The following is a 16,768-nucleotide window of genomic DNA, read 5'->3' on the forward strand; positions in this document are numbered from 1 at the left end:
ACTAGACTATAGACTAGACTATAGACTAGACTATAAACTAAACTATAGACGAAACTATATACTAGACAATAAATTAATTATGAATTGTTTTCCATTTTTATTCCTCACTGTTCTCTAAGTATGTGTAAACAGCGTGTATTAAGGTTTCTGTTTGATTCTTTCATTACGAATGTATGTACATATGTTGCGAACGAATTATAACAGCTTAATAACAGCAACAATATTTAATTTTTTTCTAATTTAACTTGAGAACAGTTTTTTGTTATGTTCCTACTTATAAACAAAATGTTTCGGTTTAAAGCAGTTACCAGCACTTTTTCAGTTTAGAACACAAACAATTCGGCTCCTACTACATGTAATAGAAATAAATGCAAACAGACGAACGAAATAAAAAATCTATATAAACAGAAAAACCGAAGTAACTTTGCAGGCCAGAATTTTTAAACCAATTAGTTTGAGAACTACTGTCGAGCGTTTTGGAACTTTTTAAAATATAAAACGGCAAAAATTCTGTTAAAAAAAAACATCTATATAAATAAAAAGTAAACAAAAATTTAATACAAATACAAATATATAAAATAAATTTAAAAAGAATATAATTTTAAAACAAGTATTAACCGTTGAATTTTAAGACTTATCACTTTTATTATTGCCGGTTAAAATTTTTATTTTTTATTTACATTGATATAAACATTTACGAGAAAGTGCTTGAAAATAAAACACAAAAATCAGCAAAATTAAAGTGATAAGAATTTTTTTTACTTAAAAGTTAAATTACTGTTAAATTGTTTAATTAATAACTTGCATTTGTTTTGTTTCATCATTTCTATTAAAGTTAGAAAATGAGCGCTAAAAATATTCCTCGTCGTCAGGCTATTCCTGTACTCTACACCCGCGGTACTCACTATGATGTGGGTTTCGATATGGTAAGTTGTAATTTATTTACATGTATGATACTCAAGGACCACGTAGGGAAAAATTTATTGATGGTGCGTGTTCTGTTAGAACAATATTTTGAATTTATAATTTAACATTTAAATTATGAAAATATCAAGGATATTTGTTTCTAATTTTAAATGACAGTTGAGCGTGTTACTAGGTTTTTTTTATTTTTGAAATGAAATTAAAGTTCAATTTTTAATAATTTGAAAGAATTCAATATGATTTCAGAATATAAACGATATTAAGTATATTCGAAAATTCAAAATTAAATTTGAATATACGAACTTAATACAATTAAAATAATCTCTAAATCATAAGAATTCGAAAAAAAAATATTTTAGAATTATTTGAGCCCAATTTTACAATTTCAAACATAGAAATTTTGAAAATAATTTTCATAAATTTTGAATAATTCTTAAGGAAGCTTTAAAATTTAAGCCCATTAAGACATGTCCGAAAATTCATGTTATCTTTCAAATATTACGGTTACCCATTTGCGCAAATAAGTCTATGGAAAAAGCAGAGATTGCTCCCTTTGTATCTATAACCCAAACCATTTCTGTCTATGTAGTTTTCCTGAAATATGACAACGATATGTTCATAAAATATCAATCTATAAAAATTTTAACTAAAATTTATATTGTAATCTATTATTAAAAAGAAAACTTTTAAAACTATTTTAAATAAATGATTTTCCTTAACTATAACTGATTTTACTTAATACAAATTACGCTTCATATTAAAACAATATTAATTACACAATTTATTGCTGATAACAAAAATGATAATTTGTAAAATAAACTACATTTTTACAAACAACTAACTAATCAATAATACAAACTTATTTAAAAAATTTTCACTCAAAATCTAAGGTTATTAAATCGTCTTTAGTGTTTTGATGTAAAAATTTTGATTACAACGAAATAATAGGGACGTAATTTTTAATTTATTATTTGCAATTTGAATACAAAATTAAAGGGGCTTGTTTATTTATAACAAATTAAAACTTAACAGTTGTTATTGATAAACAAACAAAATTTATAGAAAATTTAAATTTATAATTTTTAAGGGCGTGCAGACAATATACAACACATTCATTTTTTATAAATTATATAAAAATATATAAAACAAAAGTTAATGACAAATTATTTAAATGTAGTTGTTTATACACAGAAAAAACTGAAAATGTGTTTTAATTATCAAATTGATTGTATCAAGCAAGTTTTGCACCTATCAACAAAATGATGATATCAATTATGAAATTTGTAAAAAAAAATATTTTTTTCCAATTAAAGAAATAATCAAAACAATTAACATCAGTAATTAAATTAAAAATTTAAAATTAGCTAATTCATTAATTGGATAAATTAAATATTTAATAAAATAAAACTTACATTTCAATTAGTTTATTAATCAAATAAATTGAACAATTTGATTAAAAATGTATTAAAAATCAATAAACTCGATGATTGAAACAATCAAAGCATTAATTGAATGCTTACAACATTAAAGGATTCCTTTACCTTTAAAAATGCGTTAAGCACTCTCAAAAATATCTCTTTATTGTCACATTTGAACAAATAAAGTGATTTATAAATTTTAAAATATTTATGAAACTTCAACTTCTTATGCCTAAAATATTATTGACTATTTGAGAATTATTTTCCGTTATAAATAATGAAATTATTTAAATAAAATATCAAAACAAAAAACCAAAATAAAAAAGTAGGCTGGAAAAACTTTTTCAGCCAATTAAAAAATTAATTGATTCAATTAAAAGTTTAATCAAATTTGTATACTTAAGATCAAAACAATGAGATAATTAAAGTTAAAGAAAGAGGAAAACATGTTAATTGAAAATAAACTACCGATAATTTTTTCTGTGTAGAAGATAATGAAGTTTGAAGAGAAATAGTAAGATGAATAATGAAGTAGAAACCATTTAATATTTGTACAGAATTATACAACCTTACAACCCGTCAATAAAACTCTTTAGTTTATTATAATTAATGGCCCGTGCGTGTTATTTTTTATTTTGTTGGACTGATTAAGCACGTTTTCAAAACCAAAGATTTTTTATCAGAGATTATTATTTTTAAATTTCATTCCAATAGCTATTCTCCTCTTCGATCCATAATAAAGACAGACAGACATAGCTAGATCATTTTAAGTGATCCTAACCTAACTGAAATACATATTTTCGACCTATTATAACATACAATTATCTACTATTTTCAAAGATTATTTTACACTTTAAAAGAAGTAATCAACAAATAACCATATAGATAGTATTTATAAGTACCTGTCAAACAATGTTATCAGTTAAATAAAACAAATATTAAGTAATCTCAAAGATTACACAAATATTTAAGAAAACAATCAAATCAAATAAATTTTGAAACAAATTTAAAACAAAAACTTTAATTTTCTTAAACATAACAATTAATAAATTAAAAAATTAACTAATAATAAATCAATCAAAAAAAGTGCCTAAACAATTAAATGTTATCAACAACTTATCATGCGTTTAAATATTTTTAAATATTTCATATGTATTATTATTGTTGGGGAGGAGAGGGCAAAAAACCAAACAAATTTGTTAATTAACTTTAAAAAAAAATCAACAGTATACGTTTACCGTTAAACAACAACTAAAATATTTATAAACAAATTTAAATTAACAACAACAGCAAAATTAGCTAAAACGTAAAACAAAACTTAATGATCGTGAACTTCAAAATTGTGTTAAAATTTAATAAATATTTATCAGCAACAACAACAATATTGACTTGTCGTAAACTAAAACTCATAAATAATTAAGACAGACTTACTCTAAACTCGTGGATTTGAAGACATATTAAATAACCACAAAATAGTAGAGTTTATTACAAGCATGGACTAACATTTTAAACTTAAAATATATGGGCAATTTCGTGTCAAGTGACTTAACATAAAAAATAGATTTGGATGAAATTTGCATCAATGATAGTACTATTGGATAGTAGGCCAGACAGCTCTATCGGTCAAGAACTGTCGGAGTAAGAGAGGGTCAAAGTTGGACATTTTAGTCTTATAGGGTTTTTTTCAAATGAGTGTAACTTTTGACCTATTGGTCCTAGCAAAAATTGTCCAATTGAGTTTAGATAGCAATTTCTTCACTGTTTCCAAAAAAATAATAAATTTTGTTTAATTTTTTCAATATGGTCCCTTTTTTATCCTTTGCTCAAAAGAAAAATTATAAAATTTGCTTTAAGGGCTTTATATGTTTCTATAAACACTCTGTGAATCGGCAAACTTAACTATTGGCCGAAAAAATCAATTAGATATGTATACATGCTAGCCCATTTTGAGAACTATGACCGTCAAAAAAAAATATGTTAAGAATCTTAAAATTTTGAATCGGTTCATTGTCAAATAAAATATATTACAACTGAAATAATAAAACCCTTCACCTTTGTAAAAAGGGTATATATATATAAGTTTGTCATACCGTTTGTAATTTCCACAATATAATTTTCCGACCCTACCTTATAGGAAGCGGAGTTGAAGGAAGCCATTTCCATCTGTCTGTCTGTTTGTCTGTCTGTCTGTCTGTCTGTCTGTCTGTCTGTCTGTCTGTCTGTCTGTCTGTCTGTCTGTCTGTCTGTCTGTCTGTCTGTCTGTCTGTCTGTCTGTCTGTCTGTCTGTCTGTCTGTCTGTCTGTCTGTCTGTCTGTCTGTCTTGTCTGTCTGTCTGTCTGTCTGTCTGTCTGTCTGTCTGTATGTCTGTCTGTCTGTCTGTCTGTCTGTCTGTCTGTCTGTCTGTCTGTCTGTCTGTATGTCTGTCTGTCTGTCTGTCTGTCTGTCTGCCTGTTGAAATCAATCTTCTGAAGACCCCAGTTATCCCTCTATAACTCTTTCAATTTTTAAGATTTAAAAGTTAATATAATATAAAATCCGGAACAAATTTATTAAGTGATCCCCTTCTAGTACATTACCACTTTAAAGTAATAAGTTCCCCTAGTATAAAGTATGGACTAACCTTTTCCTACAAAGAACTAAATAATTTATCGGCCTTTTTATTTACTGTATAGTCTATGAACTAGTCTACTCGGTAATCTACTGACTAGTTGAATCAACTCTTAAATCGATTATTTCTTTTTGAAATTGTAACTTTTGGAACTAAATCTAAAGAAGCTTTAGATAACAAATACATATTTGAACATATTCTTAAAAATCTAAAGTGGTCCCTTTTGCTACCATTCAAAAACTAGTTTATTTAAAAGAAATTTTACAATTATTATCAGATTTTTGAATTCTTTTAGATTTCTATTGAAAAATATTTGCTAAATAATGTTCGAAAATACAGATGACAAATTAAAAAAATTAATAATGTCTGTAAATTACCGTCAAATTAAATTTGAAGCTGTAATAACAATTTTAATTTTAAACGTGCTACAAACGCATATCGATTTAATTACTTACATAATTTATTACTTAAACAACAAATATCTTATTGAATAATTTAATAATTATCTTACTTTTCTGAAATACTTATTTATTACATATTTAATTAATTAAAAAAAAATGTTTTACATTGATTTTGCAAAATCGAATAAAGAAATATTAAATTTATTACATATTAAATTAATTAATAAAAAATGTTTAACATTGATTTTGCAAAATGTAAATGGTATTAATAAATAATTGAATTATTGAATGAATTTTCTTATGAAAAAATTAATTGTCAATTATGCAATTCAATAAAATTTTATTTTTATTCAAAACAAAATTATTCGAATGAAACTAAGAGCAAATTTATATTTTTTTAATTTTTTAAAAATAAAAAAAAAATAATATTTTCATTTTGTTTTTTAATTTATTAAAATTTTAATTTTAAATTTTATTAATTTTAAAAAATCCCAAATTCTGAACATATATAAATGGTTGAGATATGACTAAAATCTCAAAAACGATTTTTTTTTAATATTTTCGGATGTAAATATCTCAAAATTCTTTTGCTAAACATAATGCATATCAAATGAAAGATCTTTCGAATATGTTTTTTTTTCATATAAACATATTTCATATTTATACTTATCTAAACATATAGAAATAGCATCCGAAATACATATATTCAAAATTCTGAAAAAAAAACTTCTGGAAATATTTCTCTAATAATTTAAGATTTAAATACAGAAATATTTGAATACATATATATTCTCTCACGGATCTTTATTTCAACAAACCGAGAGACATAGACAAATTGACTCCTCTATAAGTAAGGATGTAGTCGCAAAATTAAATTGTAGAAACTATATAAGATATGGAAAATCCTTCTAACGAAGGCCAAAGGTATAAATATCACATGTCAGCTATAACAATTAATTCCTTAACAGTTCTTTTTAATGCTATAACATTTTATTAGAATATTATATATTACTAATGGTCTTAGATAGGATTTATACATATTACATAAATAAAAATTAGCAACAACAAAGAACACAATAAAATCGTGATGGATTTATCAAAGTATTTTTGCGGTAAAAAATATAAATAATTGTGAAATCAAAAAGCAAAAAAACATTTTGCTACACAAAAAACAAAACACAACGGGTGGTCAATTTTTGAAAAAAAATCTTTTGAAAAACAATTATGTATAAAAAATTTATAACCTATTTTAACAATCACTTTTTGTCTATTTCTAGGGTCGTACATTTTCCTCAATGATTAAAAACTTTTTGCTCTTATCGTCTCCATTAATTGAAGTTTATTTACCTTTGTACGCTACCGAAAAAGGAAGTGAGTATAAATATGTTAATTTAAGCTATTATTTAATCATAAAATTAAATAATATATTATTGTTTATTTGAAAAAAAATTTGCTTAATTTATTTTGTCTCTTTCAGAGAATGCTTATAATGAAACTTTAGAAAGTGTTAAGAACTCATTCCCTCAATATATCAGAGAATTAGAAGGTGTGGCAGATGGTGCCCAAGTTGAATTCCACAAGGTAAGTTTAAATTGAATTTTTAAAAATGTCACGTAAATTTAAATATAAATAAGAATTTAAGTATCTGTTAAATGCTACGAAAGTTGCATTTATAATTATAGTTTTTTTTTATTTAAAAATAATGCAAATGTCTTACAATTTCTAGCTGAATTATTGCGAAAAGTTAAAGTTAACTTTCGCTAATAAAACTAACAGTGCTAATTTTAATGACTTTTGATCTTTTAGGAATTAAACTTAAATTATAATTTTTAACTAAGACTCAGGAAAAATGAGAATAACTAGTTCTAGAACGAATGCTAACAGTTACACTTTAGAACCGTTAACAGCAATCTTGAAACTATGTAACGTTTCCAATAAGATACCATTCTCTGGAACATAGTTGTGATGTTAAAGGTTTTCTAAACAATCTTTACAATTTCAAAAAATGCTGAAAAATGTTCTAGAAATTTTCCCAAGTTTCTTAGAACTTTAAACATTATTATGCTTCTAAAGAATTTTTGACAATTTCAACAAAAATCGTAGATTTCAAATCGAAACTGAAATATTTACATTAAATTTTAGACGTTCTAGAAATTGTTCAAAATAATGGGTAAAAATTCTTTAATGGGTCCAGCATAAAATCATAGAAAAAATAATCAATTGTAGAATTATTCCAAAACTTCTTTAAAACTAGTTTCGAGGATGTCAAATTCAAATAAAAATCGTTTATTCTATTACGTTACTTAGTTCCAAAGTTAATTATTTTGAAACCAAACATGGAAAGAGTACAAGATACATCTACTTAATATTGTTCTTGAGAAATAAAGGTTAAACATATCTTTAACTATTTCTTTAAACTAGTTTTTATTAAAAATCACTGAAATAATAACTAATTCCAATACTGTTCCTAAGCAGGTTTCATAGTTCTAAAGAGCTTTCGTATAACTAGTTCCGAGGGCGTATATTTCCAACAAAACCGAATAGAATAAATGTTGATTCCATGACGCTGCCATAGAATTAGTTCCGAAGTTGAAAAATTCGAATAAAAATAATTTGTTTCAGCGTCAAACAAACTAAAACAAATTTTCTTGCGAAATGAAAAATACTTCAACTGGTTGCAAAAAAAAGCACTGAAAATTAACTTATTTTAGACTTATTACTAAGCAGTAATTGTTATTCTAGAATTACTTCCGACGATGACAATTTTGAATTAAAATCATTGATTAAAGAATTAGTTCAAAAATTGTTGATCAGGAAGCAGTTACTTAACTAGTTCTAATATATTAAACGCAACCAAAATTTAATTTATATTCCTAAATAATTGAAATAATAAATCAGTTTTAAGAATTATACCTGTTACTAATGGAATAGACTTACTTCCGAGGATGTTAATTTCGAACAGAACTAATTAATTATAGTACCAGAAGCATTCTAAACTGTACAGAGATAAATTTCATTATTAGAATTCTCTTGTCTAGATGTGATAATTAACCTGAAACTAGTTCAAGAACCATTTCATAGAATGGATGCCAAAAAATTTCTTTATTCAAAATTTGAATTATTGACTTGTTCTTGAATAACTCATATCAGTTAAAAATGGGCTCTATTTATCATGAACCAGTCAAGTAGCTAATTCTATGTTACAAAAAACTAACATATATATTTGTTTCCTTAAATAACTATAAATTAAAAAATCGGCTTCAAAAATTTATTTCCTCTGCTACAATTTGTTTAATTAAATTCCTACTAAGATTTTAGAATGAAAAATTAATTCAAATTTAACTGGTTTTTAACGCAATTATGTGTGTATAAAATTGTCATTAAGATAAATTAATTACATTTTAATGCAATTTAACAAAACATTAATAATTTTAAAAAATTTGTTAGCATAGAAAAATACATATTTGATATATAAATATGTATAACGGCTTATTTCAATATTTATGCAAATGTACTACAATAAAACTAGTTTAACGAATTTCTTTTTTTTCACTTCCGTCTTACATCACCTTTTCTTTCTAAAATATTAAATATTTGTTTATTTTTTTTTTCATGACAATCGTCATAATTCTAATATTAGTTTTACATAAATAATAGTTGCTGAAAAAAACGTGTCAAAATTAATGTTTTAACAAAAAAAAAAAAAAAAAAACACAACAATTACCGAGATTAACCACCTACAATTTTAATTATTGTTTTTTTATTTATTAAATATTTGCTATTAACTCATAATATGTTGTTAACTCAAACGTAACTGCAATTACAATAAAACAAAAACATTTTAAAATACAAAATCAACAGAATTACAAATTAATTGCATTTAATTAAGTATTTGTTCAAACATGTCATCAATAAGATTGATTAATAAACGACCATCACGAAAGCGTTGATTATTGAGCTATTAAAAGTAAATTGGGTGATAATTAATTTCAAAAAATTAGTTTTATCATAGATAATAAATCTTATGGACAAAAACTGCATTTTGATTGAGTGATAAGTATGGAATTATTTGGCTAATTATAATAAGATTTATATAATATAAAATTTATTCCCAGAATTTTCAATAACACTCACGATTCAGTTTGTGAATCGAATCTAAAACTAGTTCCTAGAAAAATTTTTAAAGTACTTTATAATCACAAGAATTTTCCAGAGAACAATTTCAAAAAGTAATGACGACATCACTGGTTCCAAGATTATTATACAAGAATCTGTATTAGTTCTCTTTGCATTCGTTCCAGAACTAGTTATTTTAGAAAAAAAATTAATAAAATTTTCCGGCAGTTAATTATTTGTATTTTAATTATGGTTTTTACACTTTTTACAATTTCAATACAAAATACATATGAAAATTACTATTTCGCATAAAGTTAAATACAAAAGATTTTATTTGGTTAACACCAATTTGCCCAAAAAACCCCCCTTTTTAAAATCAAATTTTGATCAAATATTTTTCAGTAAAAAAGTACCGTTTTAAATATCGCTGCTTATTAAATTTAATTAATCATGTTGTTCTAACATATTTGTAACCAATGTAAAATTTTATAAAATTGCATAAGCGATTTAAAATAAAGAATTTGCGTAGGTTGTTTTGTAAATTTTTCAACTACATAATTAATTAAAGAACACCTGCAAAATTTAGTTTAGAAAAGAAATGCTTTCCGTAACCTGTCAATATTCTAATTTATTTGAATACAATTTCAATAATATTTTCACTAAGAATCGGTTCCTATTTCAATGTTTTTAATTTACAAAATTAAGAAATATCCATTTAGAACGTTAAACCTTAAACCAACAAATCTTTATTGAGTTGAGTGAGAAACTGAAATACAAAAATTAAGACTTAATTGGACCAACATAGGAAGGAAATTATTATTTATAGTGAAAGCAAATAAAATCAATCTGAAATAAACGCGAACTTTTGTAACTATTTACGCGACGTCTTGTAAATTATTATACATTGCTGAAGATTAAAAAATATTAAATATAATTAATTATTTAAAGCTGTTATACATTTGCATATACTTTTGATTTTATGTTTATTAGACCTGCTCTAAAAATATATCTGACATAAACCTGAACTTTTTTTAACTATTTACGCGTTTTGCAGTTAATATTTAACCGATATTACTCATTTTAAAATAAAATTCTTCCTTTTTTTTTAAAGTCTTAGCTTTGAATAAGGAATCAACAAATAAATTTTTCTAGATCCATTCAAATACATAGTCTATTTTATAGTCAGAACTGCAGACTATAGTCTATGGTCAGAACTATAGTCTTGTACGAAGGATGTACTACATTATGATTTTGATTATAATCTATATTTTAGTCTGGGCTATAGTGTACTCTTTATTTTGGATTATAGTCTAGTCTATGGTGTGAACTAGAGTCCAGTATATAGTTAGGACGAAAGTCTACTCTAGTCTATAGTCTGGACTAAAGTCATTCTGTATTCTTGACTATAGTCTAGTCTCTAGTAGGAACTATAGTTTGGTCCGCAGTCTATACTACAGTTTGATCCATAATCTGGGTACTAGTCTGGTCTACAATGTGAACGGTAGTGTAGTGTATATTCTCGACTATAGTCTAGTATATAGTCTGGACAATAGTGTGATATGTAGCCTGGACTACAGTCTGTACTAAAATCTAATCAATAGTCTGGACTGAAATTTAAGCTATAGTGTACACTATAGCCTTGTCTAGTATATTCTATAGTCCGAACTATAGTCTAATAAATAATTTGAAAAATATTCTAGTCTAAAATTTTAACTATGGACTAATTTAATCTTATTCTTAGCCATATACTGGACTCTATTGTCTGGACTATAGTCTAGCTATTCTATGTACTACAACCAATAGTCCATAGAATAAATAGTTTAATATATAGTCTAGTCTATAGTCTGGTCTGTAATGAAGTCCATGATGTGTACTATAGTCTGGAATATAGTCTAGTATATAGTCTTACTATAAATAGCCTAGCATATAGTTTAAAATTATTTTAAAGGCAGATCTAATATAAATATGAAACCACATAAATAGCTAAACAATTAACTTGCATTTTTGTTTCTATTAAATATCAATGATATGCATAAGTGCGAACACATGTGTAGGTAATTAATTTCAAATGCACTTATTATATTATGTTTTCAATGCCAAATGAATGAACAAAAATTGTAGTTAAAAAAATCATTCATTAAACGGTAAATTAAATAAAAATTGTACTTTAGATTCAAGTATAAAAACAAGAGTTTTATTTTGTTTGGATTTTAATTAGACAATTATAATGCACTTGTGGTAACAAGCCAAATTATAACAGACCAAAAAAAATCACTATAAAAATCAAAAAACAATATCATGGCCATTTAAATAAAGGAATGACAAAAAGTGATCTTTAGAATTCTTGGACAAAAAAAAAAAAAACAAAGAACCAAACGTGGCAGTGATGAAGGCCATTAAATAATCGTGCTTAAATGACTGCATACAACACTTAATACTCATACTTAGTGCTAGCATATTGTCAAAATTGCGTGTTAACAAATTTATTTAGAATAAATATCTATTAAAAAAAACCAATTGGTGGGCTATTAAAAATCAATCTACCATATGATTAACTAGTTGTCGATAAAAATATTAAACAATTTAATTGTGAACTAAAAAACAAACAAATTATTGATTTTAATAGTGGCTTTTAAAGTCTTCAACTAAGGCCACATTACCCCAAAAAAAAAAAAAAACTACCAAACAAAAACCCCCTATTGAACAAAATAACATGCAAAGCAAAAACAATTTCAATGCAGAAAGAAGCCAAACAAATTGCAGTTTATGTGAAAAATGCAATTCGACACTAAGAAAAAACATGACTTTTGAAAAGAAATTCAATTAGTTGCATTTTGCCAACTATTATGTCTTTTATTTTGACAGCCATTGCCGGTTATCCATATATTGTATAACAAGACTTTTCGATACACATTTGAGAATACAAATTAAGCTTGCATTAAAAACGTTACATTAATAGTAAAGTAATTTTTTGTTTGCATTTTTGTAATGATGTAATTTGAAACTTGTAATGTTTCAGGCAAATGTTTGGCGTCAATGCTATCATTTATTCTTTTTTAACATTTCCGCAGTTTTATCTTAAATTTAGAACAAATAGATTTGTCACTTGATAACTATTTCTATACTCTATTATAACCGTCAAAATTTTTTTTTTAAAGAATTTGTTTTTGTAGTTAAAGGCAAACTAAAATTCTATTTGATTTAAACATTTTCTTAAAAATAATATTTAATTTATGTTAAAGATTTAAATAGTAATAACCTGGTCACTCTAAAATCTATAGCCAATTGCATTTTTACTTTATTATAACAGTACTACAAGAAAATTACCATTAACATTGTTATTTTTATTTTCAATGTTAATGCTAATACTTTTTTTAATAAATAATCCATGCGGTTAATGGTTACCAAATAAACACCTAATTTTTGCCTTCAACATTTTTTTAATATATTACAATTAAAACATTTTTATATTGATTTGTAGAACAAAATTTAATTTAAAACAAGTAAGAGTGTTATATTCGGCAATGCCGAATCTTATATACCCACCATCAAACCTCGTTTGACTAGAATGAAACTTACTTATGTCGAACTTCATCTATATACTCGTATTTTTTAGGCCAGTTATAAGCGTTAAAGTAATTTTCTGAAGGGGACCTTATATAGGGGGTAGGGTCAATTATGGGTCGATCCTAATAGAATTTGGTAGATAGAATTTGGTTCGTATTAAATTTATTTGTGTCGAATTTCATCGCTACACTCGTATTTTTAAGCCATTAATGAGCGTTGCAGTCATTTTCTAAAGGGGACCTTATATGGGGGGTAGAGTCAATCATGAACCGATCCGCATAAAATTTTTTAGATAGATTTTGACTCGTATGAAACTTACTTATGTCGAATTTCATCTATATACTAGTATTTTTAAGCCAGTAATGAGCGTTAAAGTCATTTTCTGAAGGGGACCTTATATGGGGGTAGGGTCAATTATGAACCGATCCTCATAAAATTTTGCATAATGATTTTGGATCATAAGAAACTTCCATATGCCGAATTCGTATTTTTAAACAAGTTATGGCTGTTAAAGCTGCTTTTCGAGGGGCCACTTGTATGGGGGCTATCAGAAAATGTGGACCGATATTGCCCATTTTCAACACCAAACAAACCTTACCTGTTAGAAATATTTATGTAAAATTTCAACCCTCTAGCTCTTTCCATTGGGACTCTATCGTGCTTTCAACAGACAGACAGACGGACGGACGGACGGACGGACAGACGGCTAGATCGACTTAGAATTTAATGACATGGCTAGATCGACTTAGAATTTAATGAGGACCCAGAATATATATACTTTTGTGGGTCTATGACCAATATTTCGATGTGTTACAAACGGAATGACAAAATCAATATACCCCCCATCTTTTTTGATGGTGGGTATAATAATTATTAGCGTGTTGTCTTTGCTATACCGTTACAATTATTTTGTATATACATAAATATTATATTTAAAAAAATAATAATAATAAAAAACTGAGTGTTATTATTAAGGATACTCAGTTAAAATTAATTTTAAATATAATTAAATGATATTCCGAATATTAATTTTAATTAGAAAGAAACTAATTAATAACAACATAATTCTATTCACTTAATTCCTAAATAAACTAACTCTTTTCAAATAGAAATACATATATTTTAAAGATCATTTTTATTCTGTGAAATTTCTCCTATAACAAATAGAATTGAGTTGAAAGAATGTTCAATTTAATTTAAAAATTTTAAAATGCTCTTAATTATATACCTAAATGATTGAATAATATGACTAAATTTCGACAGAAATGTTTGAATTGAAAAGAAATTTTATAAGAAGCTCCCCCACCCTCCCAAGAAATTCTTTTTTCTAATAACATTCAACACTTTTCGTCCAAACTTTATTTCAGTTATTCCTTTTGCATATGGATGAAATCCTACCACAAAGCCTTAAATACTTAAATGCTGTAGATAAAAAACAGCCTACTGGATGCTCAACTATTATTTTGAATGGTGAAAATGAACGCGTTTTAGCCCATACCGAAGATGCTTTAACAGAAACCCTCAACCATTACTATTTTGTGGTTGCACACATCATAAATGATACACCACAGGGTAAATATAATGTTAAGGAGGAACGTTTCATGTCCTTATGTTATGCTGGTCATTTGCCTGGTTATACAATGAACTACAATCATCATGGTTTGGTATTTTCAATTAACACTCTATCAGCTGAAGTCTTAAGAAGTGGTAAAATACGTAAGTATAACAAAAATATTAAGTGAAGGTATTTTCTTAATAATTATTTTTTAACCACCAGCTCGTCACTTCCTTACAAGAGCGTTGTTAAGCGCTGAAAACTTTGATCAAGCTTTAGACATTTTGAAAGATGCTGGCATTGGTGCTGCTGATGGTTGCTCCATTAATATTACTTTCCTTAAGTAAGGAAACATTCTTTAATATTTATTTCTTGCAATTAAATTTTATTGATTATTAAATATTTTTCAATTTTAAGCGATCCTTCCAAATTGTGCTACAACATTGAAATGGCTCCAGTTTTAGGTGATGCTAAAGAATCTCGTTTGGATATTAAGAAAATCGAGAAAGGCGAACACAACTATCATACCAACCAGTAATTTATTCCCAAACTAGATAATTTTCTAGATTGATTTTTAACAAATCTTTTTTTTATTATTTTTTTGTTTAGATATGAACGCATGGATATTGAACAGGCTAATCAATTGCAGGTCGATTCCAGTGTCTCACGCATGCATACCTTTAGTACTTATAAACCACCCCAAACTAAAAGTGATATTGTTGAAATGTTGGGCGATTGCAGTGGTGGTGAACATTGCGTCTTCCGTGAAGATGGAACTCTTGAACAATTGGTGAAAACTATTTGCGTGGGTGTTTTCGATTTGAATGAAAAAACTGTGGCTTTATATTCGGACAATCCACGTACTAATGAACCACAAGTTGTATTGCCATTGATATTGAAATAAGTTTTAGAAAATTCCAAATGAATACATATTTTTAGTTATGTATTTCTGTTCTGTTTATTGAATTAAATTTTAAAACATTGTTGTAGTGTTTAAAAAGAGTATTATTAAAATTAATATTTTAATTAATAAAATAAATATTTTAATGTTTAAGCCGAAAATTTTTTATTAAAATGGACGTACTTTACGCAGGAAAAATTTTAATTAAATAGAGAAGAAAATGAGTTTTGAAAAATGAAAATAAAATATTAACTAATTAATACCTTTACTAGAAAGAACGAAATTTATATTTTCCGTGGGAACTGTAGAAACTTCAATTTTAAAGCCACCTAAATGTACATATATACACACATATTTTTTTCTGAATTAATGCAAGAAAATATTAATAGCTATGTACATATGTACCTTGTCTTGACTTCCAAACCCCTTTCACTGGAAGATTGCTATGTTTCAATTTTGAAAATCCTGAATACATGTAGTTTACTAATATGAATATCCATTCAATACTTACTTTGAAGAATGTTCTTTCTATATATAGACTCGGCTAAATTTACATTTCAGCAAACATTTTTTCATAATTCGCACTAAATTGTTTCATCTTCCTCAGAACTAAATGTCACAAATTTTGAAGCACGGCTTTATTTTGATAACATAAACAATAACAAACAAATAGTCCTCACAGTAAATTGCAAATTATATACATATTTTTATTATTACAATATTTTAAATATTTGCAATATTTTATTTTGTTATAATCAAGTTTTTTACGACACATTTTTAACACGATAATAGACTTCATCACAAAAACGTAAATCAAATGAGCGGGATAAATATGTCAAACTAACGAAAAAAACTGTGAATCAAAAAAAATACGAATTAATGTACTAAATTACTGTTTTTTTTATTTTAAACCGATATTTTAAAACATGAAACGGTAAACTTTTCATAATTTATTCATTAAACGTAAAAATAAAACGATTTTTCAGTTAAAACAATTTAACACCTGTAATAAACAGAAATAGGCAAATAAAAAAACAATTCACAATAAGAACAACACTACAGTTGCCATATTATGTATAAAAAACGCTTACAATTTGCTTTCTGTCCTAATATGATAAATTTTGGTCTTTTAGCAAATCATATAAACATTTGTAATATATTTTATGTTATTAAAACATTTAAGAACAACAGAAAAAAAGTTCTAAATTTGCAAACTAAAGGAGGAAGTACACAATATGCGACAACGTGTAATAGGCTTCTGTCAAAAAAGTTGAAATA

General features: G+C 25.8%; 1 protein-coding gene across 1 annotated transcript; it reads left to right on the forward strand.

Moving 5' to 3' along the window:
* The first annotated feature begins 292 nt into the window (after nucleotides 1-292).
* Nucleotides 293-15,643, forward strand: LOC119603167. Its single transcript, XM_037955118.1, has 8 exons — nucleotides 293-542; nucleotides 836-926; nucleotides 6,629-6,722; nucleotides 6,829-6,932; nucleotides 14,402-14,750; nucleotides 14,812-14,932; nucleotides 15,007-15,123; nucleotides 15,199-15,643. The coding sequence occupies exons 2-8, from the start codon at nucleotides 843-845 to the stop codon at nucleotides 15,491-15,493; spliced, it is 1,164 nt and encodes a 387-aa protein (XP_037811046.1). The 5' UTR covers nucleotides 293-542; nucleotides 836-842; the 3' UTR covers nucleotides 15,494-15,643.
* Nucleotides 15,644-16,768: the final 1,125 nt, after the last annotated feature.

This window comes from Lucilia sericata, unplaced genomic scaffold, assembly GCF_015586225.1.
Source record: "Lucilia sericata isolate MDLA Ls3-8-SP2 unplaced genomic scaffold, ASM1558622v1 Contig000278F_arrow, whole genome shotgun sequence".
Taxonomy (NCBI): Eukaryota; Metazoa; Arthropoda; class Insecta; order Diptera; family Calliphoridae; genus Lucilia; species Lucilia sericata.